Here is a 27,762-nt window from a genome sequence, read left to right as displayed (position 1 = left end):
TTATTTTATGAGGACTTGGAAAAATCATTCTTAATTTCTCTAGTTAGTTTCTATGAGGTGGTATGTAATATAGTTTAAGCGCACCTGAAGCAGGCCCTGGCCAAGTAGCTCTATAGAAAACAAAAACAAAGTGAACTTGGGGACACTGAAATTTTGCCTTGGGGGTTTCTACCAAGCCAAGGGTGGGGGTGGGAGGAACCAAAAAGTGAGGAATCTAACAGAAGACCTACAAAAAACTGTGACCCCATCCGTGAAAGGATGAACAAGGTAGAGGGTGCAGAAGACAGCAGTGAAATCTGCCTGTTTTGAACTCAGCAATGAGTAGAGGGAAAAAATTCTTCCACGAAATGTCATAACCTCAAGTGGACATCTACAGGGGTGTGCAATCTGAACTACTACCTGAGAACCTTAGGCAAGAATTTAATTAAAAGTGTTCCATGAAGTAATGCCCCAGGCCACTGACAGAGCAAATAAAAATCCTGAAAAAATACAAGTTCTATCTTTTGAAGCAACAATTTCACTTCTTAGAATCTAGAAAGATACATTCAAAAATTCATAAAGACGAAATGAGATATTATTCAGAAAACAATAGCATGCAATACCAGATATAATAAAAATCTATCTTCCCCAGCTGGAAAAGCACTAGTTCCCCAATTAATTTACTTTATGTTCTTGTAGCATTTATATAACTGAGCAACTCCAAGGCAGAAATTATGGTCTATTCATCTTTGTATTCCTAGCATTTAAAACTGTGCTATGAATATGTATTTTTGCCTCACTGTTTGTAGGAGAAAAATCCATAAACAATATATGTATCAACAGGTTATACAAATTATTATGACATATGAAAACAAGACTATCAAAAGCATAGAGAATTATGTGGATCTAGGTGTACTAACAATAAAAGAACTGCAAAATATTGAAATAAAGAAAAAGCAAGCAGCAAAAACACATAAAATCCTTTTTTTAAATTTTTAAAATATATTTTATTGATTTTCTACAGAGAGGAAGGGAGAGGGAGAGTTAGAAACATCGATGAGAGAGAAACATCGATTCAGCTGCCTCCTGCACACTCCCTACTGGGTATGCGCCCGCAACCAAGGTACATGCCCTTGACGGGAACTGAACCCGGGACCCCTCAGTCCACAGGCCAACGCTCTATCCACTGAGCCAAACCGGTCAGGGCCACATAAAATCCTTTTACGTTAAAACAAAAGCCAAGAGATTTATTTACCCAAATGTCATATAACACATACAAGAGATAAGAAAGAAGCACATCCAACTATTTTACAGTAGTTCCCTACTAGCAGTAGAAATGGAGAGGACATCCCTATTTGCACTATATACTTTTACATTATGACTATTTACAACAAGTAGAAGGGTATTTCTTGTATAATTAGAAAATAAATATAAGGGCCCAATGGATAAAAAAAACACGTCCACATAAAAACATGTCCACAAATGTTCATAGCAACATTATTCATAATAGCCAAAATGTGGAAGCAACCCAAATATCCATTAACTGATGAATGGGGTAAACAAAATATGTTGTATATATAAAGTGGAATATTATTTGGCTATAAAAAAGAATGAAGTACTAATACATGCTGCAACATGGATGAACCTCAAAAACATTATGCTAAGTAATGACAAAAAAGTCAGTAACAAAAATCCACATATATACCATTTACATGAAATATCCAAAACAGGCAAATTTATACATACAGAAAGTAGACAGGAATTTGCCAAGGGATGGGGAGAATAGCAAGTGGGATGTTGGAGAATACATGCTTACAAGCACAAGGTTTCTTTTGGGAATTATGAAAATATTCTTATATTAAATTATGGAGATGGTTGCACACCTGATTGTACACTTTATATGGGTGAATTTTATGACAGATAAATTACATCTAAATAAAACTCAGTGATAGATTAAACAGCAGATTAAACACAAGTGAAGAGGGAATTAGTACCTAAGCGGAAGATCTGAAGAATTTTTCCAGGATGTAACACAAAGGGAACACAAAAGAGAATGGAAGGCAACATTTAAAGAGATAATGCCTGAAAATTTCCCAGAATTGTTGAATACATCAGTCCTCAAATTCAAAAGCCCAATGAATTCCAAAAAACATAAAAAGAATTCCAAACTTAAACACATCACTGTGAAAGTACAGAACACCATCTAAAATAGTTAATTCTAAAACCATAGAGAAAATATAGATTACCTACAAAACTACAAAATTCAGAGTGATGGTTACCATTAAAATATTCATTTTTTAATCTCAATTCCAGTTGACATGCAGTATATTAGTTTCAGGTGTACAACATAGTAGACATTTATATAACAACTAGAGGCCCGGTGCACAAAATCTGTGCACTCGGTTGGGGCGGGGGGTGCGTCCCTCAGCCCGGCCTTCGCCCATTTGCAGTCCAGGACCCCGTGGGGGATGTCCACCTGTTGACTTAGGCCCACTCCCCGGGGATCAGGCTTAAGCTTGCAGTCAGACATCCTTCTGGTAGCCAGGGAGCCCTCGGGGGATGTCCGACTAAAGGCTTAGGCCCCCAAGGGATCGGGCCTAAACTGTTAGACATTCTTAGTGCTGCCACGGAGGTGGGAGAGGCTCCTGCCACCACCTCCGCACTGGCCAGCCATGAGCCAGCTTCTGGCTGAGTGGCACTACTCCTTGGTCTGACCTAAACCCTAGAGATTAGTACTTCATTTTACAACTTTTTCTCAGTTTATAGGCAACAGCAAACTCAGACCACACAGTCGGGTGTGCGAGAAATGTTGCTTTCTTTATTGTTTAGTAACCAAACCTAACTTCAACTTCAGCCCCCATTCTGCCAAGTGAAAAAACAAAAACAAAATATTATTTAACTTAGGTTCCCCACCCCCTTCTCTGGAGTTGTACTTCCATGTCAGACAGTTTATATCTCAGGCAGAGGTGCCAAAGAACCGAGCAGGGTCAAGAACATGTGGATCTCAGTCTTCTGTCTGGACTGGCCCCCACCCAGTGCCCTTGACCCTCACCTGACCCTCACCTCAGAGCTCAAGTCCATGCCGACCCCTGGTATATTCTCCTCATCTGGGCCTTGAGGCCTCTTGAGTCCAATTCCCTCTCTTCATCCCTCCCTGCCACCTTCTCTCTCTCACACAAAGAGCTATTGGGCTTTCTGGGGTGAGGTCCTCTGACACCTCCTCAGCCCCGTTGCATGGACATCATCTCGGTGCCTTGGTCACGGCCACAAAGCTGTGTGGCTGCTCTCAGACCCTCCGTCTCCTGCTGCCTTAGGGAGTGACTCAGTGGGAGGGGAGGGTCACAGTCCTTTTTACATGGCTGCCAACAAACACTCAGTGTTCCTTCCCTCTAGTTCTCCTTCTCCTCCTCACCCCAGTCCAGGCACGTCTATGTGCAGGGCAGGGGAGGGTGGGAGGCAGAGGTGTCTCTGACCCAGCACACAGACTTCCAGATCCACTGCTCCCCCAGGAGGCCTTCCATGCTCTGGACCTCGACACCCAGAACCTGTCCCCTCTCAGCTGCAGGTCTTTGCCCAGTGGTCAAGTCTGTTTAGAGCAGTGTTTCTCAACCTTGGCTACACATTAGAATCACCTGGGAATCTTTTTAAAATCCCGATTTCTGCCCCTCATCCTTTGTTACTAATGTTGTGGCTCTACCCCATAACAAAGAAACAGAATTTCCAGAGGATGAGGCCCAGAAATCAGGATTTAAAAAAGATTCCCAGGTGATTCTAATGTGCAGCCAAGGTTGAAAACCACTGGTTTAGAGGCTTGAAGTCAAGAAGTGCCTCTTTGTTCTCTGCTTTCTGGAGGCGGTCAGTCAGCATGGAACATTCCTGCCCTGGACTGGGGAGGGGTCTCTGGGTGTTAGGAATACCAGGAGGGGGAGCACAGACTCCTCCTAGAGCTCTGAGATGGGAAAGGCAGCACCCCCTCACCTCTAACCCCAGGACATTTCTTTAGAAGCAGAAGCCTCATCCTGTGCAGGGGCCTGTGCTGGCTGCCTCAGTTTCTCAGAGACAACGAATTTGATGAACGTCTTTTCCCCACTGCAGTAGCTGCTTCATTTGTTTGTTCTCGAATTTTTCATTAGCTGCTAAATCGCCCCTGTGGCTGCAAACCTGTTGTGCCTGACTCAGCCAGTGGGGAGCTATGGGAGCTGTGCAGGGACAGGGGAAGGGGGAGGGGGGCCCGGCCTGCAGAGAGGGTCAGTGGTGCCTGCCTGGCTGTCTCAGAGGATGTGGCTTAGGTTAGGTCCTGTCCTTTGGCGACTTTAGGAGGGGAGGCCGTGTCCTCCGCTCCCTACTTTGACTCAGGGGCGGAAGTTCTCCTTGCTCTCTGGCCTCATAACTCAGTGGATCATAGTGGGATGCGGCAGGCAGGCGGCTTTCTGCAACTGCAGACTGCACACGGGCGCCAGCCGGAGGTTTCTGCGGCTGCACACACTGTGGGCAGGCGGCTTCTACAGCCGCACACGGGCGCAGGCCTGAAACCAGGGACTGAATCGGGTCAGGGACGGCGGGCAGGCGGCTTCTGTGGCTGTACACAGGCGTGAGCCGGCAGCTTCTGTGGCTGTACACGGACGCCGGCCTGTGGCTCGGACCCGATAGGGTCACGGGCGGCGGGCAGGTGGCTTCTGGGGTGTCCGGGGTTGCCGCCGGGCCTGTGCCCCAGCTCTCCCACCTTCGGATCACGGGGCGCAGGCCCTCCCGCCCTCCGATCGCCATAGAGATCGCTCCACAGGCCAGCCGGCAACCCCAGCCCCTGGGGTCGGGTTTGCTGCCCGGCTTTGCAATGGCGATCACAGGCTGGGGGGTGGGGAAAGGCGGCCTTTGCCCACCCCCTAGCTCTTGCCTGCCTCCTGGGTTGCCGTTCACCATTCTTCAGTCCTTCCCCTTTCGCCTCCCATCATTGAGCGTATACAAATTAGCCGCCATCTTTGTTGGCGGTTAACCGCCATCTTAGTTGGCAGTTAATTTGCATAAGAATATGCTGATTAGCCAATGGGAAGGGTATCGGTCGTACACTAATTACCATGTTTCTCTTTTATTAGTGTAGAAGTAATTACCTAGGTAAGTATAGTCCCCATGTGACACCATACATAATTATTACAATACTAGAGGCCCGGTGCACAAAAATTTGTGCACTCGGGGGGGAGAGGGGGTCCCTCAGCCCTGCCTGTGCCCTCTCGCAGTCTGGGACCCCTCAGGAGATAATGACCTGCTGGCTTAGGCCTGCTCCTGGGTGGCAGAGGGCAGGCCCAATCCCTAGGTGCAGCCCCTGGTCGGGCTCAGAGCAGGGCCGATTGGGGAGTTGAGGCGCCGCCCCCTGTCATGCACAGAGCAGGGCGGATCGGGAGGTTGCGATGCCACCCCTAGTCACGCTCAGGGTAGGGCCGATTGGGGGGTTGGGGCACCGCCCCCTGTCACACTCAAGGCAGGGTCGATGGGGAGGTTGTGGCACCACCCCCTGACACGCACAGAGCAGGGCCGATCAGGGGGTTGGGGTGCTGCCCCCTGTCACACACAGAGCAGGGCCCATACAGGGGTTTGGGGAGCTCCCCCTTGTCAACGCACCAGGAGCAGGGCCCATCAGGGGGTTTGAGGAGCTCCCCCTTTCACACTCAGAGTAGAGCTGATAGGGGAGATAGGGCACCGCCCCCCTGTCACACACACAGCAGGGCGGATCAGGGGGTTGGGGCGCCACCACTGTCCCACTCAGGGCGGGGCCGATGTGAAAGTTATGGCTCTACCCCATCACACACAGAACAGGGCCCGTGTGGGGGGGAGGGGTTGGGGCGCCACCCTCTATCACCCACAGAGCAGGGCCGATCAGGGGGTTGGGGCCCCACCACTTTCACACTCAGGATAGGGCCGATGGGGAGGTTATGGCTTTACCTTGTCACACACAGAGCAGGGCCTGTTGGGGGGGGGGGGGGGCGCCGCACCCTGTCACACACAGAGCCGCAGGGTGATCAGGGGGTTTGGGCGCTGCCCCCTGTCACGCTGATCCCGGTGCCGGCAGGCCTCACTGCTCTGCTGATCCCGGTGCTGGGAGGCATATTACCCTTTTACTATACAGGATAGAGGCCTGGGGGCCGGCTGGTTTGCCCTGAAGGGTGTCCTGGATCAGGGTGGGGGTTCCCACTGCGGTGCCTGGCCAGTCTGGGTGAGGGGCTGGGGGTTGCTTTCAGGGTGGCGGTGGTTGACTAAAGCTCCCAACCACTCCTTTTTTTCTTCTTTTTTTTTTTTTTTTTTATTCTGGGCCAGCTTTAGCTCTGGCTCTAGCTCTGAGACTTCTGCTGCTATAATCGAAACAATGTATAACTTCAGCTCTGAGATCCCCGCTGGCTGAAAGCTGGTTTCTGGGGTTTTGTTTATCTTCTATGTTTGCAACATAGTTTCTTAGAGTTGTAGCTCAGAGGCTGGAAAGTCAGGCAGGGAACGATGGAGTCCGCAGTCACTGGAGCAAGCAAGCCTCATGTTCGCTTCCAGCTGCCTGGCTGCCGGCCGCCATCTTGGCTGACAGTTAATTTGCATAAGGATATGCTGATTAGCCAATGAAAAGGGTAGCGGTCGTACGCTAATTACCATGTTTCTCTTTTATTAGTGTAGGCTAGAGGCCCGGTGCACAAAAATTTGTGCACTCGGGGGGGGGGGTCCCCCAGCCCGGCCTGTGCCCTCTCACAGTCTGGGACCCCTTGGGAGATAACGACCTGCTGGCTTAGGCCTGCTCCCGGGTGGCAGAGGGCAGGCCCAATCCCTAAGTGCAGCCCCTGGTCAGGCTCAGAGCAGGGCCAATTGGGGAGTTGGGGCGCCGCCCCGTCATGCACTGAGCAGGGCGGATCGGGAGGTTGCAATGCCACCCTCAGTCACGCTCAGGGTAGACTGATTGGGGGGTTGGGGCACCACCCCCTGTTACACTCAAGGCAGGGTCAATGGGGAGGTTGCGGCTCCACCCCCTGTCACGCACAGAGCAGGGCCGATCAGGGGGTTGGGGTGCTGCCCCCTGTCACTAACAGAGCAGGGTCCATCAGGGGGGTTGGGGCGCTGCCCCCTGTCACTCACAGAGCAGGGTCCATCAGGGGGTTGAGGAGCTCCCACCTGTCACTCACAGAGTAGGGCCGATAGGGGAGCTGGGGCACCGCCCCCTGTCACACACAGAGCAGGGCGGATCAAGGGGTTGGGGCGCTGCACCCTGTCACACTCAGGGCAGGGCCAATGGGGAGGTTATGGCTCTACCCTGTCACACACAGAGCAAGGCCCGTGGAGGGGGGTTGGGGCGCCACCCTCTATTACCCACAGAGCAGGGACGATCAGGGGGTTGGGGCACTGCCACTGTCACACTCAGGGCAGGGCCGATGGAGAGGTTATGGTTCTACCCTGTCACACACAGAGCAGGGCCCGTGTGGGCGGGGGGTTTGGGCACCGCACCCTGTCACACACAGAGCAGGGCCGATCAGGGGGTTGGTGCGCTGCACCCTGTCACACACAGAGCTGCAGGGCAATTGGGGGATTGGGGAGCTCCCCCCCTATCAGGCACAGAGCAGGGCTGATCAGGGGGTTTGGGCACTGCCCCCTGTCACGCTGATCCCGGTGCCGGGAGGCCTCACTGCTCTGCTGATCCCGGTGCTGGGAGGCATATTACCCTTTTACTATATAGAATAGAGGCCTGGTGCACGGGTAGGGGCCGGCTGGTTTGCCCTGAAGGGTGTCCTGGATCAGGGTGGGGGTCCCCACTGGGGTGCCTGGCCAGGCTGGCTGAGGGCTGTTTTCCGGCTGGCAGGTGACTAAAAGCTCCCAATCGCTCCTTGTTTTCTTTTTCTTTTTTATTCTGGGCCAGCTTTAGCTCTGAGGCCTCGCTGCTGAAAACATGGATACAATGTTGCGGTCCGGGGCTGACTGAAAGCCAGTTTTGTTTAGCTTCTTATTTGCAACATAGTAATAGTTGCTTAGAGTTGCAGTTGAGCGGCCGGCAAGTGAGGCGGGGAACGTTGGAGTCTGCAGTTCCTGGAGGAAGCAAGCCTCCCTGCTCGCTTCAGTGCATGGCTGCCAGCCGCCATCTTGGCTGACAGTTAATTTGCATAAGGATACGCTGATTAGCCAATGGGAAGGGTAGCGGTCGTACGCCAATTACCATGTTTCTCTTTTATTAGTGTAGATTATTGACCATATTTCCTATGCTATACTGCCATCTCCATGACTATTTTCTTATCTGACAATTTGTACATCTTAACCCCCTCCCATCCAGCAACCATCAATTTGTTCTCCACATCGATGAGTTTTTGTTTGTTCATTTATTTTGTTTTTTAAGTTCCATATGTAAGTGAAATCATATGGTATTTGTCCGATTTATTTCACTTAGCATAATACCCTCTAGATCAGTGGTTCTCAACCTTCCTAATGCCGCGACCCTTTAATACAGTTCCTCATGTTGTGGTGACCCCCAACCATAAAATTATTTTTGTTGCTACTTCATAACTGTAATTTTGCTACTGTTATGAATCGTAATGTAAATATCTGATATGCAGGATGTATTTTCATTGTTACAAATTGAACATAATTAAAGCATAGTGATTAATCACAAAAACAATACGTAGTTATATATGTGTTTTCCGATGGTCTTAGGCAACCCCTGTGAAAGGGTCGTTCGACCCCCAAAGGGGTCGCGACCCACAGGTTGAGAACCGCTGCTCTAGATCCATCCATGTTGTTGCAAATGGCAAGATTTCTTTTTTGTTCTCTTTTTTACAGAGAGGAAGGGAGAGGGATAGTTAGAAACATGGATGAGAGAGAAACATCGATCAGCTGCCTCCTGCACACCTCCTACTGAGGATGTGCCCGCAACCAAGGTACATGCCCTTGACCGGAATTGAACCTGGGACCCTTCAGTCTGCAGGCCGACGCTCTATCCACTGAGCCAAACCGGTTAGGGCACAAGATTTCATTCTTTTTTTCTAATGGTAGAGTAATAATCTATTGAACACATGTACTATACCTTCTTTATCTAAAAGCTGTAACTATGTTTAAGGGTAAAAAGGCTATCAGAAGCCAGTCTGCATTTCATAGACATCAGTAAATATTCTGTCCTCTGCAAGATCTGAGAGAACCAATCACAAAAACCCTAGACCAAAACCTCACCCCACACAACCTCATACCCTCTCTTCCCACGAACACACACAGACAAATATACACCCAGACACATCCTAAAGAATAAAACATTTGGAAAAGGGATACAACATCAAGAATGAGAAGTAACCTGAAACACAACATTTCTGTGTTTAGGGAGAAAACGATCACATAATTTCAGTATCAATGAAGCAAGATCTGAGATGATTTGCTGTCAACATTTTAAGGTTTGTGAACTGGAAGCTTAAGAGAAAAACACTGCCCTGGCCAGTTTGGCTCAGTGGATAGAGCATCAGCCCGAAGACTGATTCTTCTTTCCTTTCTTCTCCAGGTTCAATTCTTGCCAAGGGCATGTACCTCAGTTGCAGGCTCGATCACTGGTCCTGGTTAGAGCACATGCGGGAGGCAACTAGTCGATGTGTCTCTCTCACATTGATGTTTCTCTATGTCTCTCCCCCTCTATTCCACTCTCTCTAAAAATCAATGGAAAAATATCCTCGTGTGAGGATTAATTTTTTTAAAAAAGAGAGAAAAACACCTACCATCAGAAAAAAAAACAGAATTTCATTGCGGCATTATCTACAAAGTGAAATAATCATCAACCAAATATTAATCTAGTTGAAAGAGATGCATGTAATTAACAGAAAATTTACACTAATTTTAAAATACTATATACGGAGAACCAAGATGGCGGCATAAGGTATAGACCTGTGCGTGCTGCCTCCCACAACAACATTGAAACTACCAACTATAAGACAAAACAGCTATCATTCAAAACCATGGGAAAGCTGGCCCAGTGGAAGTTCTACAACTGGAAGGAAAGAAAAAAGCACATTGAGAACAGAGGTACGGAGTCACGCGCCAGGCGGGCTGCAACTGGATGCGTGGTTTTTTCCTATCAGAAGGGGATACAAGCTCTCAAATCCACTGAGCTTGTTTGGGGCGGGATTCTGAGATCCCAGACCCCTACGGGGAGAGGCGGGACGGCCTTGCAGTGGGTCGGAAAGCGAGGGTGGCTTTCTCGACTCAATTTACATCCCCACCCAAGCGGGGACGCGGGGACGCCATTGCTGTCTGCTCCGCCCTGGTGATTCTCTGAGACTCCGCTCTACTCAATTTACATCCCCACCCAAGCTGTGCCAGTGGCACAAAAGGAATCACCTGCGCTTTTGCAGCCTAACCCAACAAACTGCAGATTTCAACTCCTCGCATCCATAAGGGACACACTCAAGAAGCAGAATCAGGTTCGGAGGAAGCCGGAGCCGGACCCGGCTGGGCCGGCGACATGGAACCGCTGTACCAGCAAACGCACAAGCAGGTCCACCAGATCCAGTCTCACATGGGACGCCGGAAGACGGCAGACAAGCAGCCTGTGCACTTAGTAGAAAACAAAATCCAAGCAAGCATACCAGATATTCAGCCAGCTAGAACACCTGGAGATTTTGTCCAGCAAGGAGCCTCCCAACAAAAGACAGAATGCCAAACTTCGTGTTGACCAGTTAAAGTATGATGTCCAGCACCTGTAGACTGCTCTCAGAAACTTACAGCATCAGCGATACGCAAGGGAGCAGCAGGAGAGACAGAGAGGAGCTTCTGTCTCGCACCTTCACCCCCAATGTGGGATGCGGCGCCCCCTTCGAGGCTGCATGAGGCTGTGACAGCCCCTGCGAGGCAGTGATGGACCCTGTGAGGCTGCGACGGCCCCTGCAAGGCTGCGTGAGGCTGCCTTGGCCCCTGCGAGGCTGCAACGGCCCCTGTAAGGCTGTGTGAGGCTGCGACGGCCCCTGCAAGGCTGTGTGAGGCTGCGTGAGGCTGCGACGGCCCCTGCGAGGCAGCGACGGCCCCTGCGAGGCTGAGACGGCCCCTGTGAGGCTGTGTGAGGCTGCGACGGCCCCTGCGAGGCTGCGATGGCCCCTCCGAGGCTGCGACGGACCCTGTGAGGCTGCGTGAGGCTGCGTTGGCCCCTGCAAGGCTGCGACGGCCCCTGTAAGACTGTGTGAGGCTGCGTGAGGCTGCGACGGCCCCTGCGAGGCAGCGACGGCCCCTGCGAGGCAGCGACAGACCCTGCGAGGCTGAGACGGCCCCTGTGAGGCTGTGTGAGGCTGCGACGGCCCCTGCGAGGCTGTGTGAGGCTGCGACGGCCCCTGCGAGGCTGCAACGGCCCCTGAGGCTGTGTGAGGCTGCGACGGCCCCTGCAAGGCTGCGACGGCCCCTGTAAGGCTGTGTGAGGCTGCGTGAGGCTGCGACGGCCCCTGCAAGGCTGCGACGGCCCCTGCGAGGCTGTGTGAGGCTGCGTTGGCCCCTGCGAGGCTGCGACGGCCCCTGGGAAGCCGGCAGAACCCCGCAAGCCGCCCAGACGGCTTCGTCGACAGCCCGCGAACCAGCTTGCAGCCCCACACACAACTATCACCCGAAGGCGAGAGGGGCGAGAGCAGCTGTAGTGTTGCTTTCTCCTCACTTTTGGTAGCGAAATCCTCATTTTAAACATAAGAGGACACATTATTTTAAAAAGCCGTTACGTGGCTCTGTACCCTTTCTGAGTAGAGCGTGAACAAGTCGTGAGAGACCTTTCCGAACACAGGGACACGTTGCGGATGGAAATAGCTACATTTTCCATGTGTATGACCTTTGACCGGGCGACAAAAAGCGTACACCTATGGATGAGGACAGTGGGGGGGTAAGGGCAGAGGGTGGGGTGGGAACTGGGTGGAGGGGAGCTATGGGGGGAAAAAAGGGCAACAACTGTAATAATCTGAGCAATAAAGATTCATTTTAAAAAATTTTAAAAAAATACTATATACTTTATCCTATTTAATTCTTTAGTTTAATTGGGCCAGGGAAGAAGCTGAAGCAAAAGGAATCAAAGACAGGGCAAGAAGCGATGTTTGCATATTGTTTATGACCTATTTGAGGGGGGGGAGTATTTACTTAGAAAACATATGAGTGCTTACAAACAACAGAGTTGTCCTTAGTGAGTTAAAAATCTAATAAAGACAAAGTACCTCTATATTAAGTATGAGGCAGAAATGAAAAATCCCATGAAAGAGGCAAAATGTGCTGAGAGCACATAAGGTAAAAAAATGTGTACACTGTGAAAACAGGCTAAGTTTGGTGGGTTCATAATGTCAGGTATAAAGCTGTGAAGAACTAAAGTAGATTTGAGTAAAATATGAATTCAGAAAAATAGTACAAAGAGTGGAAGGACTAACTAATAACCTGCTAGACAGGAAAAAAATTATCCCAGAAACAATGACAAGACAAGGGGAGCTATTGAACTAGCCAGAATTCAAAATGGAATTTCAATATAAAAAGTGACTAAAAAACGTTGCTAAGTTTTCCTAGCAAGTAAAGGAGAACAACAGAATGTACACAGCCGCAGTAATGTCCACTTCAACCTAAGGACAAGGGAAGATAGACCCAGGACAGAGAATCAAAAACTACCTAACTCCCAGGGATATGAATGGGCTGAAAGGAAGTTCAGCATTGGTTTGCAAAGGGAGATGCCTGGCTCAGCAGTTCAGCGTCTCAGGAGGTCACAGTATGATTCCTGGTCAGGGCACATAGCCAGGTTGGGGGCTCAATCCCCAGTGTGGGGCATTCACATCATTGATCTCTCTCTCTCTCTCTCTCTCTCTCTCTCTCTCTCTCTCTCTCTCTTTCCCTTCCTCTCTGAAATCAATATATATTAAAAAAATAAATAAATAAGGAAGATGCAAGGGCTAGCAGCAATGGCCCTAAAGAAAGGCTATTCACATTTTAATACAAGGCTCCTAAGATTATTTAAAACAACAATAAAAATTTGAGTGTGAGTCATGGTTTGGGTTTGGCTTGAGGGACAGAGCGTTGGCCTGTGAAGTGAAGGGTCCCGGGTTCGATTCTGGTCAAGGGCATGTACCTCAGTTACAGTTCCCTACCCTAGTTGGAGGCATGTGGGAGGCAACCAATTGATGTGTCTCTCTCACACTGGTGTTTCTCCTCTCTTTTTCCTTTCCACTCTCTCTAAAAACCAATGTAAAAAATATCCTTGGACAAGGATTTAAAAAAAAAATTTTTTTTAAACAACAAAAAAAACACTTGAGATTGTAATTATCCAACTCCAAAGATTCATGACATAAAATTTGTAGGTTTATCTAGGTACACAACTGGTATATAGGAGAATCACTTAGCTCATAACCGAGTCTGGAGGACCACCCAGCAGCCATATCTTAATGCACTTGGTACACTAATCCTCCTCCACAAGGAACTCTCAGGGCAGTTACTTTGTTTCTTTGAATAAAATAGCTACCACAGTGGTCGGCAAACTCATTAGTCAAAAGAACCAAATATCAATAGTACAACGATTGAAATTTCTTTTGAGAGCCAAATTTTTTAAACTTAAACTATATAGGTAGGTACATTGTTATTAACTTAACTAGAGGCCTGATGCATGAAATTCATGCAAGAGTAGTCCTTCGCAGACACAGCGGCTGCCTGGATCCCTCCCTCACAGCCATGGCGGCTGCCTCCATCCTGTGGCTGCAGCCCCGGCTTCGTCCAGTCTAATTAGCATATTACGCTTTTATTATTGTAGATTAGGGTACTCCTAAACTGGCCTTTGCTAAAAACGTCCTCAATCTGATTGAGGTACGTTCGCTGAGGTCGACCCCTTCCAACTCTCCCATCCGCACTCGTCTTGTATACTTGTTTCGTCTATCTCCTTTAGTTCATCCTCTCTATGTGTCCAAACCATCCCAACATACCTTTCTCAATCCTCAACACTACATCTTCTTTCACTCCACAACGTTCCCTAAAATTAACTTAATAAACTTTACTTAAAGTTTTAAGTCAACTTCGCACTGTACATGCGCGCCTGCACGTGGTATTTTGTAGAAGAGCCACACTCAAGGGGCCAAAGAGCCGCACGTGGCTCACGAGCTGCGGTTTGCCAACCACTGAGCTACCAAATGAGATTTCACTAAAATTATAAGGCAGTTAATATTGGCTCTGATATTTAGTTCAGGAAATGAATGCTCTTTAATAGAAATGTGATTATGTGGACAGCAAGGAACATGTATAAACATTTTCACAGTCTCACAATTAATTCTTTTAAAAAAACACATATTTTTATTGATTTCAGAGAGGAAGAGGGAGATAGAAACATCAATGATCAGAGAGAACCATTGATTGGTTGCCTCCTGCACGCTCCCTACAGGGGACTGAACCCAAAACCCAGGCATGTGCCCTTGACCAAAACCAAAACCGGAACCCTTCGGTCTGCAGGCCGATACTCTATCCACTGAGCCAAACCAGCTAGGGCTCACATTTGATTCTTAAAGCTCTCCCCAGATGTATCAACTTTCATATGTCTACCATCTCCTGAACTCTGAATCTGGTCCAAGATGTATTACATCATCCAATTTACAAAATCTGCACACCTAAAATCCCCCATTGTAGTGAAGATCAACTCTAAACTTAGGGTGTGCATTAGCTGAGAAAAAATCCAATGCCCAAGATTGCTCTCTGGGGATAGTTTTGTTTTGTTTTGTTTAAAGCTTCCCAGGTGACTTAAAATATAATGCCAAAACTGAAAACCAGTAACTCAAATTGTGTTGGCAACTCTAGGAAAAAAACTGGGGGGAGGTATTGATCTACAGTAGAAAATGGAAAAAGGCAAAAAAAGGAATCTGAATGTAGCAACATTACAATTGTTTAATTGATTTTAGAGAGAGGATGGGAGAGGGAGAGAAACATCCATATGCACAAAGAGAGAGAGAGAGAAACATGGATCGGTTGCCTTCTGTGCACATGACCAGGAATGGGACCCACAATCTGGGTATAAAAAGCTCTGATCCCGAGAATAAAAACCCTCAACCTTTTGGTGTGCGGGACATCACTCCAACTGAGCCACACTGGCCAGGGCACAATGTTACTTTTTACCAGCTTTAACCAGGCTTCAATACATTTCAAATTAAAGGTGAACTGGTAATTTAAATAAAAAATAGTCAATTCTCATTAAATTCACCGAAGTTATGTTCTATAAAGTCACAGCAAATATTGAACCACGGTTCCTAGGGGAAATACAGGGATAGGTTCCTGTGATCCTCTGGTCACATTCAACCAAAAATAATAATGGTTCCTGTGTGTTTCTGTTTAAAGACACCTTAATATAGACTGTTGGTTCTTTAACACCGAACCCGAGGCCAACAGCACATGCCTGAACAAAGGTTACCTAACACACAGTCTTCTTGCAATTAGGAACACTAGGCAGCACTTCAGTCCTCCCCTTGGGAGCCATTTTAAAGACAGAAATGTGTGTGTGTGTGTGTGGGGGGGGGGGAGGGGTGGTGGCATTAAATAGACTGAAAAAAGGACATCTGTTTACAGTACAATAGCTGAAACAAGGCAGAGCATCACCTTGTTTGACTCAGCTGGGAACATGAGCTTCCAGAAACTGAAATTTTTTGGTTTTTTTGCCAATCGGTTGTGTAAATCACCACGAAAGCACCATAAATATCCATTTTTAGTATTACAAATAAATTTTACTGAGTAGACAGATTCAAAAATACAGAATCCGTGAATAAGGATGGACTGTAGCAGTATCAAATCAAGGTAGTTCAAACTAACTGTCATAAAGACATGAATTCTATGAGGTTCCTACTAAGCACATCAAGAGCAAAGATGGCACCAACATATGCACTATGTAATTTTTTCCATTGGAATCCTTAAACTGGGTTTCTTAAGAATGTAACAATTTTTCTCACAGCAAAATCTTCACACTAAAAAAATCTATATACCCCATTTGCTCAATATATCTTCCTTTCATGTAGTAAAAAAGCAAAATTATATTTTAATTAGTATTTCAATTACCTCTAATTACAAAATGCAGCAATGATTTTAAAGAAAGGATATGGCCCTAGCCAGTTTGGCTCAGTGGATAGAGCGTTGGTCCTCACACCGAAGGGTCCCAGATTCAATTCTGGTCAAGGGCATGCACCTCGATTGCAGGCTTGACCCCGGCCCCCATCGATGTATCTCTTTCACATGGATGTTTCTGTGTCTCTCCCCCTCCCTTCCACTTTCTAAAAATCAATGGAAAAATATCCTCGGGTAAGGATTAACAAAAAGATTGGACTACACCCATGTTTCTCTCATTGATGTTTCTCTCTCCCTCTCTCCCTTCCTCTCTCTAAAATCAATATAAAAATATGTGGGGTTTTTTTAAAGACACAAACACACTTTGGGACAAAAATAGAAGGCATCTCATTAATTGCAAAACAGAGTAGCACAATGACTGCGAAGATGATTATCCTAGCTAATGCTTTTGTTCACTTAGACTTGACTCTACTATCCACTGATGTTTATCATTCAAAGGGAACACCTTTAATTCTACTGTTCCCCCTTTCTCTGGGCACTTGGTCCAACAGCTCCTGAACAGCCCTATTCCCTGCCAGAACACCCAGCCAAACTTCTTAAATACTATAATTCTAGCTATATTCCCCAAGTCCCCAGTGCTCAGTAAGCCTCTGTATACAAGATGACAGTCAATTTTCTAACTTTTGATTATCCTGTAACCCTTCATAACGAGATCAACAAATAGTCGTGTGGAATTTAATTGTAAAGGCAGCATGACTACAATAGTAATGTTGGTAAGAGCCCATATTCCACCTCTCTCAATCACTACATCCAATTACTTGAGTAATGAGCAATGAAATTATGAATAATCCAAAATAATTTATTTCTAAGTCACCTGAAAATTAGCACACATTCATAGTCCATCTTTTGTTGTTAAATCGAAAACTCCTTCCATCTAGCCAAATCAAGTCAATAGTCTAAGATCCAAAATTAAAAATGAAAAAATAGTCTAAGATCCAATTAGGTAAGAGAGGAAGAAAATGCAGAAAATCCACAAGAGTAATTCAACTGACCAGACCATGTCTCTCAATTATACCACTGTTTTTAGATTTGACAAACATCAACTATTATGCACTGGCTTTCTAAGACCTTAGACATAAGGGAGTCCACACCTGAAGTTAATAAATAAATCTGGATGGTCAAATTAGAAAAGTATACCAAGTATATTTAAAACTTCCAACGTAAGAGAAGTCTGAATGAAACAGTTGTATTCTAAGATCAGAAAATATATTCAGTAGGCTAAGTTAGTTAAATACTTTATAATACATATTTGTGAATGAAATGAGCCAATAGGGAAAGAAAAAAAAGATTAAACAGAAAATGAAAATAAAACAACACACAAAATACAATTTTATGGTTTAGCGCAGTGGTTCTCAACCTTCCTAATGCCGTGACCTTTAATACAGTTCCTCATGTTGTGGTGACCCCAATTTCATTGTTACAAATTGAACATAATTAAAGCATAGTGATTAATCACAAAAACAACATGTAATTATATATGTGTTTTCCGATGGTCTTAGGCGACCCCTGTGAAAGGGTCGTTCGACCCCCAAAGGGGTCGCGACCCACAGGTTGAGAACCGCTGGTTTAGCTGAATACAGAATACCCCAATACTGCTATACTCTTATGAATGTTTAGAATCACATAAAAATTCTCTTTAATAGTGCTTTTGTAGTTTGGAGACAGAAAATTTGTAGCAAAAAATCAAGATCCCTAAAATGTTATATCTAAAAATTTGCTACAAAGAACTTTCATTTAGTATTTAAAGATTTCTAGAATTATCAAAATCAAATGTAAATCTCTCTCTTTAATCTAACTCATACCAACTTTAAGTACCATCACGAGCCCACCATTCTCTAAGAATAGTTTCTTAAAACATAAACTGGCCCTTTCCCAATAGCTCAGTTGGTTAGAGTGTCGTCCGGATATTCAAAGTTGTGGGTTCAATCTGCAGACAGGGCACATACAAGAATCAACCAATGAATGCATAAATACTAGTAAGTGGAACAACAAATGGATGTTTCTCTCTCCCCCCCCCCCCCACCCCACATCTTAAAAGAAAAAGGAAAGAAAAACAAACAAAACGTAATTTAGCCATAATCTTCTTAGTGACTTGTGACTGTTCCAAAAACTGGGAAACCATGTCTCAAAGGGCTCACATGAGTTTGAAAACCACAATCTTGAAGGGTAAAGAACAACTCTAGCAACATGACAGAGCAGGGCTTCCCCAGCACTACAGGTGTGCCAGGGTACTGATCCTCATCCTCAGCGTTTCACACACCTAGCTTGCAACCTCCAACTACCTCACCCATCTTAATGTGCTATTCAAAAATTATTTTCTGCATGTGCCACAACTTGAAAAAACATTGGGAGGCACGACTAAGATGATACTAAAGCAGTTACAACTTCAACTTTAAAATACATACTCTCCAAGGAGAAATGCAAAGTCTACCCTTAGTTATGGATCCTAAAGCATACTTCATTTTTATCAATATGAGTAATCAAATTCTATGTTACATTTGTATTAATATGCAAAATACAGTTCCTCTTACTGCTTAAGTAACCTCTTCAGCAGCAGTAATATCCTGCTGTGGCTAAAATAAAGAAATCTGGCGTGGCTCAGTGGTTGGGCATCGACCTATGAACCAGGAGGTCACAGTTTGATTCCCTTCAGAGCACATGCCCGGATATCGGGCTTGATCCCTAGTAGGGGGTGTGCAGGAAGCAGCCGATCAATGATTCTCTCTCATCATTGATGTTTCTGTCTCTCCCTCTCCCCTCCTCTATGAAATCTATAAAAATATATTTTTAAAAAAATTTGAAAACTTTTTAGCTAAGGACTTGGTCAGAGCACAGCATTTGTGCACTCTATACTTCCTAAGCCTAACTGAAATTCCCCAAATATCCATTTCTTAACCTCCTTCCATGCTTTTTCTCCACAACACGATCACCTTCTAATATAATATGCAATTAACTTAAATATTTTGTTTCTGTCTCTCCCAATTAGACTTTTTATATCCAAAAAGACAGAAATCTTGTCTACTTCTGTATCCCCAGCACCTTAGATGAGTACCTGACACATAATAGGCCCTCAAAAAATTATTGATGAGTGAACGAACAAATTTGATTGCAGTTTTATGTGTAATTTAATTGTTTTGAAAAAGTTAAGCTTTGCTCTTAAGATGGTCAAGGAAAAAATTTGTTCACCAAAGACAGAACCACAGAAAGTTGTGTTGTGTTTGAAAAATCTTGATTTCTGTATATTAAAGTATTTGTCAAGATACTACCAGAAATTTAAGATGTTTTAAAAATACAAATACAAAGAAAGACTTCGTTTTATTTTAGTTAAGTTAGGGAACATCAGTTTTCCATTCCTCTCATCAGAAAGCACAAAGGAATAAAGGGTGATAAGACAGTTAAAGGTAGTACTTGGGACACAAAAAAATGCAGTATTACACTGGCAAGTTTTTTCCCCATTGCTTAAGTCGCCATGTAAAATTCATAATTATCAATATTGAGTTCTTTACTGACTCATTTTTCTCTTAAAAACAAAACTGCTGGCCCTAACAGGTTTGGCTCAGTGGATAGAGCATCAGCCTGCGGACTGAAGGTTCGATTCCAGTCAAGGGCATGTGCCTTGGTTGCAGGCACATCCCCAGAAGGGGGTGTGCAGGAGGCAGCTGATCAATGTTTCTCTCTCATCGATGTTTCTAACTCTCTATCCCTCTCCCTTCCTCTCTATAAAAAAATCAATAAAATATATTTAAAAAAAAATTAAAAAAACCTGCTCTTTCCAGACACTTGAAGCCTAAATCTAACCAGCAAATTAGTTATTCCCATACTTCTCTTGTGCAATACCATCACAAATATTGTGGATTTTAATCTTAATTCTCAGTCTTAAAACAAGTATTTTTAATCTTAATACAAATCATCTTAAATTGGTCACACAGCCCAGCTACCGTTCAACTAGTGTTCCAGTTCCTTTTGGGGCCTCAAATGACGGAACTTCTCTCACATCTCCGGGGAGATTCGTGTAAAGGATAATGTTTCCTGAAATTGTTCTTGTTTTTCCCCTGCACCATTTCATCACATCTCTTCAACGAGGAATGTTCTATACTTATTTTTTTTTTCCTATTCTGCAGGAAAGTCCAGAGGATGAAGCAAAGGTAAAAAACAAAACAAAACTATGAAGAACAGGTTGAAAGGGGTGAACACAAAAGCACAGAAGTAAATGTGAACCCAAGTATGTGCACAAAAGAGGAAGATGATGGAAAAAAAGGAGAAGAGATAAAAGAAAACCGCTGTTCTGGCCTACAAAGGAGAAAAACCCAGAGGGGGGAGATCTGCTTATTATTCAAGCGACAAAAGCACGAAATCCTTCTAAGAAAAACGTGGTCTCTTTTCTCTACTCGAGGCGCCGTCGTTAAAATCCCAAGCGCGCCGGCTGGACACTCTCACGCGCGTCCCACCTCCTCTTCCCACGCGCTCGGACCCGGGGAGCCCTCCCCGGGAAACGGGGCGCAGGCTGCGGATAACGTGGAGCCCCTCTCTCCCAAACTCCAACTCTGGTTGCCATCTTTGCCAGAAAAACACATACACAATTCCTCGGATTCGGGAGATCGGGGCGCTGTGAAGTTGGAAAGCCGGGAAACCACGCACTGCCAAGCCAGGTCGCGGTGACACGGGCCGGTCAACAGCTCCGACCCGACGGAGGCTGCACCGAGGACCCGGGGAGAGAAAGGGCAAAGGGCCGGGGCCGCCCGCTACCGCAAGGGCGGGGCGGGGCGCCGCGGGGGAGGGAGACCTGCAGCCGAGCGACCCCGGGGGGGTCCACGGGGTCGCGACTCGGCTCCCGGGGACGTCGCGTAGCAGGCGGCGAGGGGTGTCGAGGGGCCGAGGGCAGCTCCGGGGAGCGGGAGAACGCGGGCTGCTGGGCGCGGATCGCGGCGGCTCGGAGGGAAAGGTACCCGAGAGGCGAGAAGCGAAGGGGCCAAGGGAGAGCCGAGGGGCCGGGCAGCCGGGGAGGCCGGCGTGGGAGGCCTGGGCAGCGGCCGCCGGGCGCCCTCCCCGGGAACGCCTTTGCAGCTCCCCCACCCTCAGCCCCTCTCGGGGCCGCTCCTGCCCCGGCGCCGGCGGCCAGAGCAGCTGTTTCCGCCGGGCCGGGGACCGCGGAGGGGAAGGCATCCCTGCGGCGGGCGGGCGGGCCGGCAGCGGCCAACTGTGCGAGCGGGAGGCGACTCCGAGACGACAGCCGCCGAGCCAACGCCAAACTTCGCCCGTTCCTCCCCTTCGCCTTCTTTAGCCCCCAACTTCCCGATCGGCTGGTGTCCGCTTCGACCGACCGAGCCCGCCGCCGCCGCCGCCCCCCCCCCCGCCCTTCTTTTCGCCGCCTCTCACTCCTCCCCAACGCCCGAAGCCTGGGGGGGGACTGGCGGCCCGGGCCGCTCCCGAGCCCGCCCGGTGCCCCTGAGCCCCAGACGCCGCCCCCGACGAAACGCTCGCATCCTCTCGGAGGCTCCCTCGCCCGCCCAGATGCTGCAAACTCCTCTCACCTGCATTGACGCCATGATGGAACCATCCCTCCCCCCCGAGGCCGGCGAGGCCAGAGACGCAGGGGGCGGAGCCGCCGTGCTCGCGTCACGCGCGGGGGCCCAGCATCCCGGGCGCGGGGGCGGGGCTTCTGATGGAAGGGAATGGCGCGACGGGATTGGCTGGCGCGCTTGGGCTCCCGCCGGGCCGGACGGGCGGGGTGGGGGGGGGGGGGTAGACGGCGCTGTCAGTATCCTCGGTCCCCTCCTGCGGTCGGGCATCCGCGGCGAGCCCCCCGGCGGCCCCGATCGCGCGGGGCATGCTTCTCCGGTTCTGAGCGGGCCGCGGTTGCTTTCTTTTCCGTCTGTTCCCCGAGATCCTGATGATGTCCGGACTCGTGGGGTGTTTTTGTTTTTTTTTCTGGTTTGTTTTGTTTTCCCAACCACAGGTAGATGGTGTACAGATGTTCCCCTTCGGAGGTCTTTCCCCACCTTTGGGCCCCCGTGCGCACCCTTGGGGCTGGAGAAAACTTTCCGCGGGGCTGCTTTCTGGTCTCAGAGCCCTCATTTGGGAAGAGAGACACGGGTTTCCTTGTGCAACGGTCTGAGAATGGAAAGCAGAACCATACTTTGCTGTAAAGGCAAGCGTAGGTTTTGTAGAGCTGAAACTTTCCCGGAAGGGAAGGGAAATTTTTGAAATTGTTTTTTCCTCTCTGTGTGTGATTTCAGCCCCTGAGTTTAAAACTTTACGTGTATCAGTAATAGTTAACAGTTGTTAGAGCATTGACATTTGCATTGACATTTGACCCTAGACAGGAATTTCTTTGTTTAATGTATCAGCGTCACGCTATAACATACACATCCCTTCTATCACATCCATACTTCAGCCTGTTTCGTGGTGGACAGTTATGTGGTCATTCGACATAGGGATGTATTTGAATAGGGAACGCTGAGCAGACAAAATTTATTCTGGGAATGCACCAGTTCTGCCAAAATTCATCAGAAGTCACGTTTAAAACAGCGATTCCAGAGCTGAATATGTCATTGGTTTGTAAGAGGAAAATGGAAGCCAAAGGCTTGCACCTCGTGTCCTATCTCTAAAAAATGAAGGGGTGTGGTAATATATTGAGTTGAAGGCTTTTACTTTACCAGAATGAAAGCTTAAAACCTCTCATTTCATTCACTTGGAGACCTTTTAGAAGTTTCTATAAGATTTAAATACAAGAGCAATGTAGGATATCATCATTTCCACACTTAAATTATGTTCTCTGGGAAATTCCCTAATGTAGAATGTCTTCAAAATGAAAAAGATCTTTAAAATACACCAATTATTCTATGGTATAGAGAGGAAGTTACTATATTGGTATACTTTTTTTTTTTTTTTGCTCTCAGACTTCCACCCTAATCGCCAGAAATGGGCTGGTTTTCCCTTTGTTGTGCAAAATGACCTTGTCCTTAAGGAATGTTTGGAGGCTCTTGGCGACCAAGAATAATCCAGAAGCGCATCAGGTGTTAGCCCAGTGTGTTGTCAACATTTCAACTGTGAGTAAAACTCACATGTACCAATGAAAGAGGAAAGCTGTTCCAGATTCATTTTCTTTGAGAGATTTTTTTATCCCATCATCTCAGAAAATTGCTCCAGAAGATCACATTTTATCATCTAAGGTTCACCTTGTTTAAAAGCTGATTCTTCCTAAGGTGTGAGTGACATCAGATGACCCCACAAACAAAGCATTATGACATCATCAGAGCCAACAACCAGCTGTGACAAATATGAGAAAAGGGGTTTTGGTAATCTTGGCATGCCTCACGGTAAAAATCAGCGTCTGGTCCCTTGTGTTTTATATGTGTTAAAAAGGATCTTCATAGGAGGGAAAAGTCAGTACCATGCATGCTTATGAACTTTTGTATTTCAGGGAGTTACCTGACCCCGCCAAGTCCATCCATTGGCAGAGGTGTGTAAACCTCAAGATAAGAACACCTTTACTAAGGAGGTGGCAATGGAGATCAGCTCACTCTCGTGCCCTTCGAAACCTACCTTTTACGGAGATATAGATGGGGTAGCAGTTCTTTTTAATTGTTTATGTTCCCAGTCTTCCTTTAAAGCAGGGTGCTGTGTGGAAAGCTCTGGGTTGAGACCCAGAAGAAGCTGAGCGCTTGCCTTGGTCCTTCCCAGCGGTGATGCTAAACATAATTAACAACAGATGTGGCACAGATGTGGCACAGGGACCAACCATACAGAACAGAAGCTGCTCATGCTGGGGCAGGGATCTGGATGCTCCCTGCCTGGTGGGCCGGATCAGGGGGAGCTCTGTGGGTATTCAGAGGCCACTGAAGGGAGATCCTTTGGGGGGCGGGGGTTGAGGGCACTGGCTCTTTACTAACCTCTATAGAAGTATTTTAGTGTTTTCTTCTGGGGGTGACAGAAATGTTCTAAAAGTAGATTGTGGTGATGATTGCCCAAATGTATAGATTTACTCAGAATGACTGAGTTATTATCATGGGTGAAGTTTATGGTATATAAATTATACCATAACTAGAGGCCCGGTGCACGAAATTTGTGCCCTCGGGGTGGGGGGTTTCCTCAGCCCGGCCTGTGCCCTCTCGCAGTCTGGGAGCCCTCAGGAGCAGGCCTAAGCCATCAGTAGGACATCCTTACTGCCACTGTGCTCGCCAGCCGGGAGCCCAGCTCAGGGCTTCTGGCTGAGTGGCGCTCTCCCTGTGGGAGCGCACTGACCACCAGGGGGCAGCTCCTGTGTTGAGCATCTGTCCCCTGGTGATCAGTGCACATCATAGTGACTGGTAGTTCCGCCGACCAGTCTATTTGCATATTAGCCTTTTATTATATAGGATAAAACTGTTCAAAGAAAGAGAAAGTCATTTCAGTGTATTAACACAGCCAACACCAGTAAGGCCTAGATGGCCTTCAGACTGGCTCTCCCCTTAATTAATTGTATGAGACAGTGGTATGATCAGTTACCTCCCTGGGTCAGCATTTCTTCAAAGCTTTCCAGATAAGTTATTTCCATTGTGAAAAATTCCATAATGGTGTCATTACAATTCCTATTGCTCTCTCTCACCTGCTCATAAGGCTTTCATTGCCCAATCACATAGTTATCTTTGCTATATTGCTTAGGAGGACAGCAGCCCTAGTGTTTTTGTCCCTGCCAGACAGTTCTTTCTCAGCCTATGACCTTATGTCCTGCCTAACTTTCCCATCCATTTTTTGTGAGCATTTTTGCCTGATCTTGCTTAACCTGTATTAGGAAAGGCACTAGATTTGAAATCAAAAGGCCTAGATTTGAATTCTAACTCAGCTTTTTCTTAGTTCTGTGACCTGAAGTGGGTCACTTAAATGTCTCTGGACTTAGTTTCGTCCCCTGTAAAATGGGAGTAAAAATGCCCACATGCAGTTTGTGGTGGAGTCTGGATGAGATGATGTAGAGGAGCTCCATGTGCTGCACAGCAGCACGTGGATGAGAGGCCATACCTGGCTCTTCCCCTGCAGTACTCTGTTCTCTCTCCAGTCGGCCGAGGAGATGCTGGCTAGAGATAAGAAGTGAGGTTACACGCCATGACTGAGAAATACCCATGCCAAGATCCCCAGGTTTCATATCACTGTGAACACAGGCAAGTCTGGGCAGCCACTCTCTCTGACCTGAACTCTCCAGAGACAAACTTTCGAGGTTGGGATGTTGCCTCTCCCTACCCCACCCAATGTCCTTGCCTGAACGTGGCACCCTCCCAAGCCTGCCCTTATTAATGACAGTTATGATAACATCTACCTTGGGTTGAATATTTCCATGTGCCACACAGGCACTGTGAGAGACACTTGCATTTCCTGTATTATTTAAAGTTTAAAACAGCATTTTGAGAACGTAAGCCAGTTCCCATTTCCAGGTTAGGAAGAGGCGTAGAGAGGCAGCTGATGAACAGCAGAGTCAGGCTTCTACTTTGGGAACGCTAACCGCGTGGCTCTGCAGACTGAATTATTTGACTAGTATGCATGCAGCGTTGTCCTTCCAATGCCAAGTAACTAATCAAATTGAGTCATTTTAAACTTGAACTTAACAGACAAGGTGGATTTTACATTTCACCCAGAATATCTGATGCCCCCAAATACATCTAATTGGTGGGTTTTCACACAGTTTGACAAAGTAAAAAAATTAAAATTAAAAAGTGTCAATTTTGACCAAAAAGCACATACTGAATGCCAGGCAGTGCGGATATAAAGGTGAGTAAGACACAGTTCCCATAGTCGCATTGCTTACCATCAGGAAAACAGATGAAAGAAAAGTTTTGATAGAAGATAGGAAAGCTACTTGCTGCCTCTGATGGGATGCTAAGTGAGGCTCAAGGAGTCTTGCCTAGGAGCTGAAGAAGACTTCCTGGAAGAGCCAGAGGTGAAAAGGGGTAGAAGAGAGGCGTTCCTGAGAGGGAGCAGGCCTGTAATTGGTGTCTACAGGGGCTGTCAGTTTGGTATTGCCCAATGGAAAGTGATGGGAGGAGCTGGGAGACAAGAGGCAGGCAAGATGTGGTCATTGGAAGGCTTTGTTGGCTGACGAGGAGGTTGGACTTGATCTTAGAAACCATTTGACAAATTTGAGGTGTTATCAAATGGGAAGTGATGAGGCCAGATTTGTGTTTTGGAATGACTGTTCTGGTGGCCGAACAGATTTATCACAGAAGATCAAACAAAAACCAGAGAAGGAGGCTATTGTAAGGGTCAAACAAAAATCAGAGACGGAGGATGAGGGCTTGGTCGAAGGCATATTGAGGAAGGAAGTGAAGGACTCTAGAGATATTTAGGGAGGGAACATACGGGACTGGGATTGTTAGTATGTAGGGACAAGGAAAGAGTTGAGCACCAGGTTTCTGATTTGAAAATACAGGAGTTGTCAGAATGGCTATCATCATCAAATCAACAACCGACAAGTGCTAGCGAGGATGTGGAGAAAAAGGAATCCTCCTGCACTGCTGGTGGGAGTGCAGACTGGTGCAGCCACTGTGGAAAACAGTATGGAGTTTCCTCAAAAAATTCAAAATGGAACTCCCAATGGACCCAGTAATCCCACTTCTAGAAATATATCCCAAGAAATCAGAAGCATCAATCAGAATATATGCTCCCCTATATTTATAGCAGTGCAATTTACAATAGCTAAGATTTGGAAACAGCCTAAGTGCCCAATAGCAGATGAGTGGATTAAAAAACTTTGGTACATATACACAATGGAATACTACACCGCTGTAAAAAAAGAAAGAACGTTCACCATTTGCAACAGCATGGATGGACCTGGAGAGCATTATTCTAAGTGAAATCAGCCAGTAGGAGAAAGATAAGTATCACATGATCTCACTCATTTGTGGAATATAATAAACAACATACCGATGAACAAAAATACAGTCATAGAAGCATCAAACAGACTGACAAACCACAGAGGGAAGCCAGGGGAGGGTGAGAGGGGAGAGGTAAGAGATCAACTAAAGGACTTGCATGCATGCATGTAAGCATAATCAATGGACACAGATAGTAGGGGGGTGAGGGCATGTGCTGGGGGTGGGTGGGTGGGAGAGGACAGGGAGAGGTCAATGGGGAGAAAAGGAGACATATGTAATAATTTCAACAATAAAGGATTTTTTAAAAAGAAGCCCTACCCAGTTTGGCTCAGTAGATAAAGCACCGGCCTGCGGACTGAAGGGTCCCAGGTTCAATTCCAGTCAAGGACACATGCCCGGGTTGCAGGCTCCATCCCCCGTGGGGGAGTGTGCAGGAGGCAGTGGATCAATGATTCTGGTCATTGATGTTTCTATCTCTCCCTCTTCCTTCCTCTCTGAAATCAATAAAAATAAAAAATAAGTAAAAAGAAAGAAAATACAGGAGTTGATAGAAATAAAAGGAATGATAGTAAAGGGGGAAAATATAATTCCATTTTGGACATGTTTGAGGATTTTAAGCTTCATGTAGGACATCTGTCCTACCTTTTTCAAGTGGAAGTTGTAAAATCTATCTCAAATGAATTTTCTAGGAAATCCTGGGGACAGCGGTTCAACTGATATGAGGACTCCTTTCTGTCCGTCTCTGAGGTGACCTAGGTGCCCTCTAGTCCCCAGACTCTCATCCATCCAACTCATATCCAGCTCAGTAACCCCAGGATAGTTCCAGCTACAAAGATCTGGGAGGGGCTCTAGTTGGCTT

The 27,762-nt window shown here is 46.8% G+C and overlaps 1 protein-coding gene across 1 annotated transcript in view; it reads right to left on the bottom strand.

Moving 5' to 3' along the window:
* The window catches only part of UBE2W (ubiquitin conjugating enzyme E2 W), a 60,795-nt gene extending 39,104 nt beyond the window's left edge, over positions 1 to 21,691 (bottom strand). Inside the window, exon 1 of the mRNA XM_006086353.2 lies at positions 21,591 to 21,691. Within this exon, the coding sequence (XP_006086415.1) occupies positions 21,591 to 21,605 (15 nt within the window). The 5' untranslated portion in view covers positions 21,606 to 21,691. The remainder of the gene's footprint in view (positions 1 to 21,590) is intronic.
* Between the last annotated feature and the right edge of the window lie 6,071 nt (positions 21,692 to 27,762).

This window comes from Myotis lucifugus, unplaced genomic scaffold, assembly GCF_000147115.1.
Source record: "Myotis lucifugus unplaced genomic scaffold, Myoluc2.0 scaffold_27, whole genome shotgun sequence".
In the NCBI taxonomy this organism is placed as follows: domain Eukaryota; kingdom Metazoa; phylum Chordata; class Mammalia; order Chiroptera; family Vespertilionidae; genus Myotis; species Myotis lucifugus.
The sequence above is the reverse complement of the archived record's forward strand: the minus strand, read 5'-3'. Positions and strand labels throughout refer to the sequence as shown.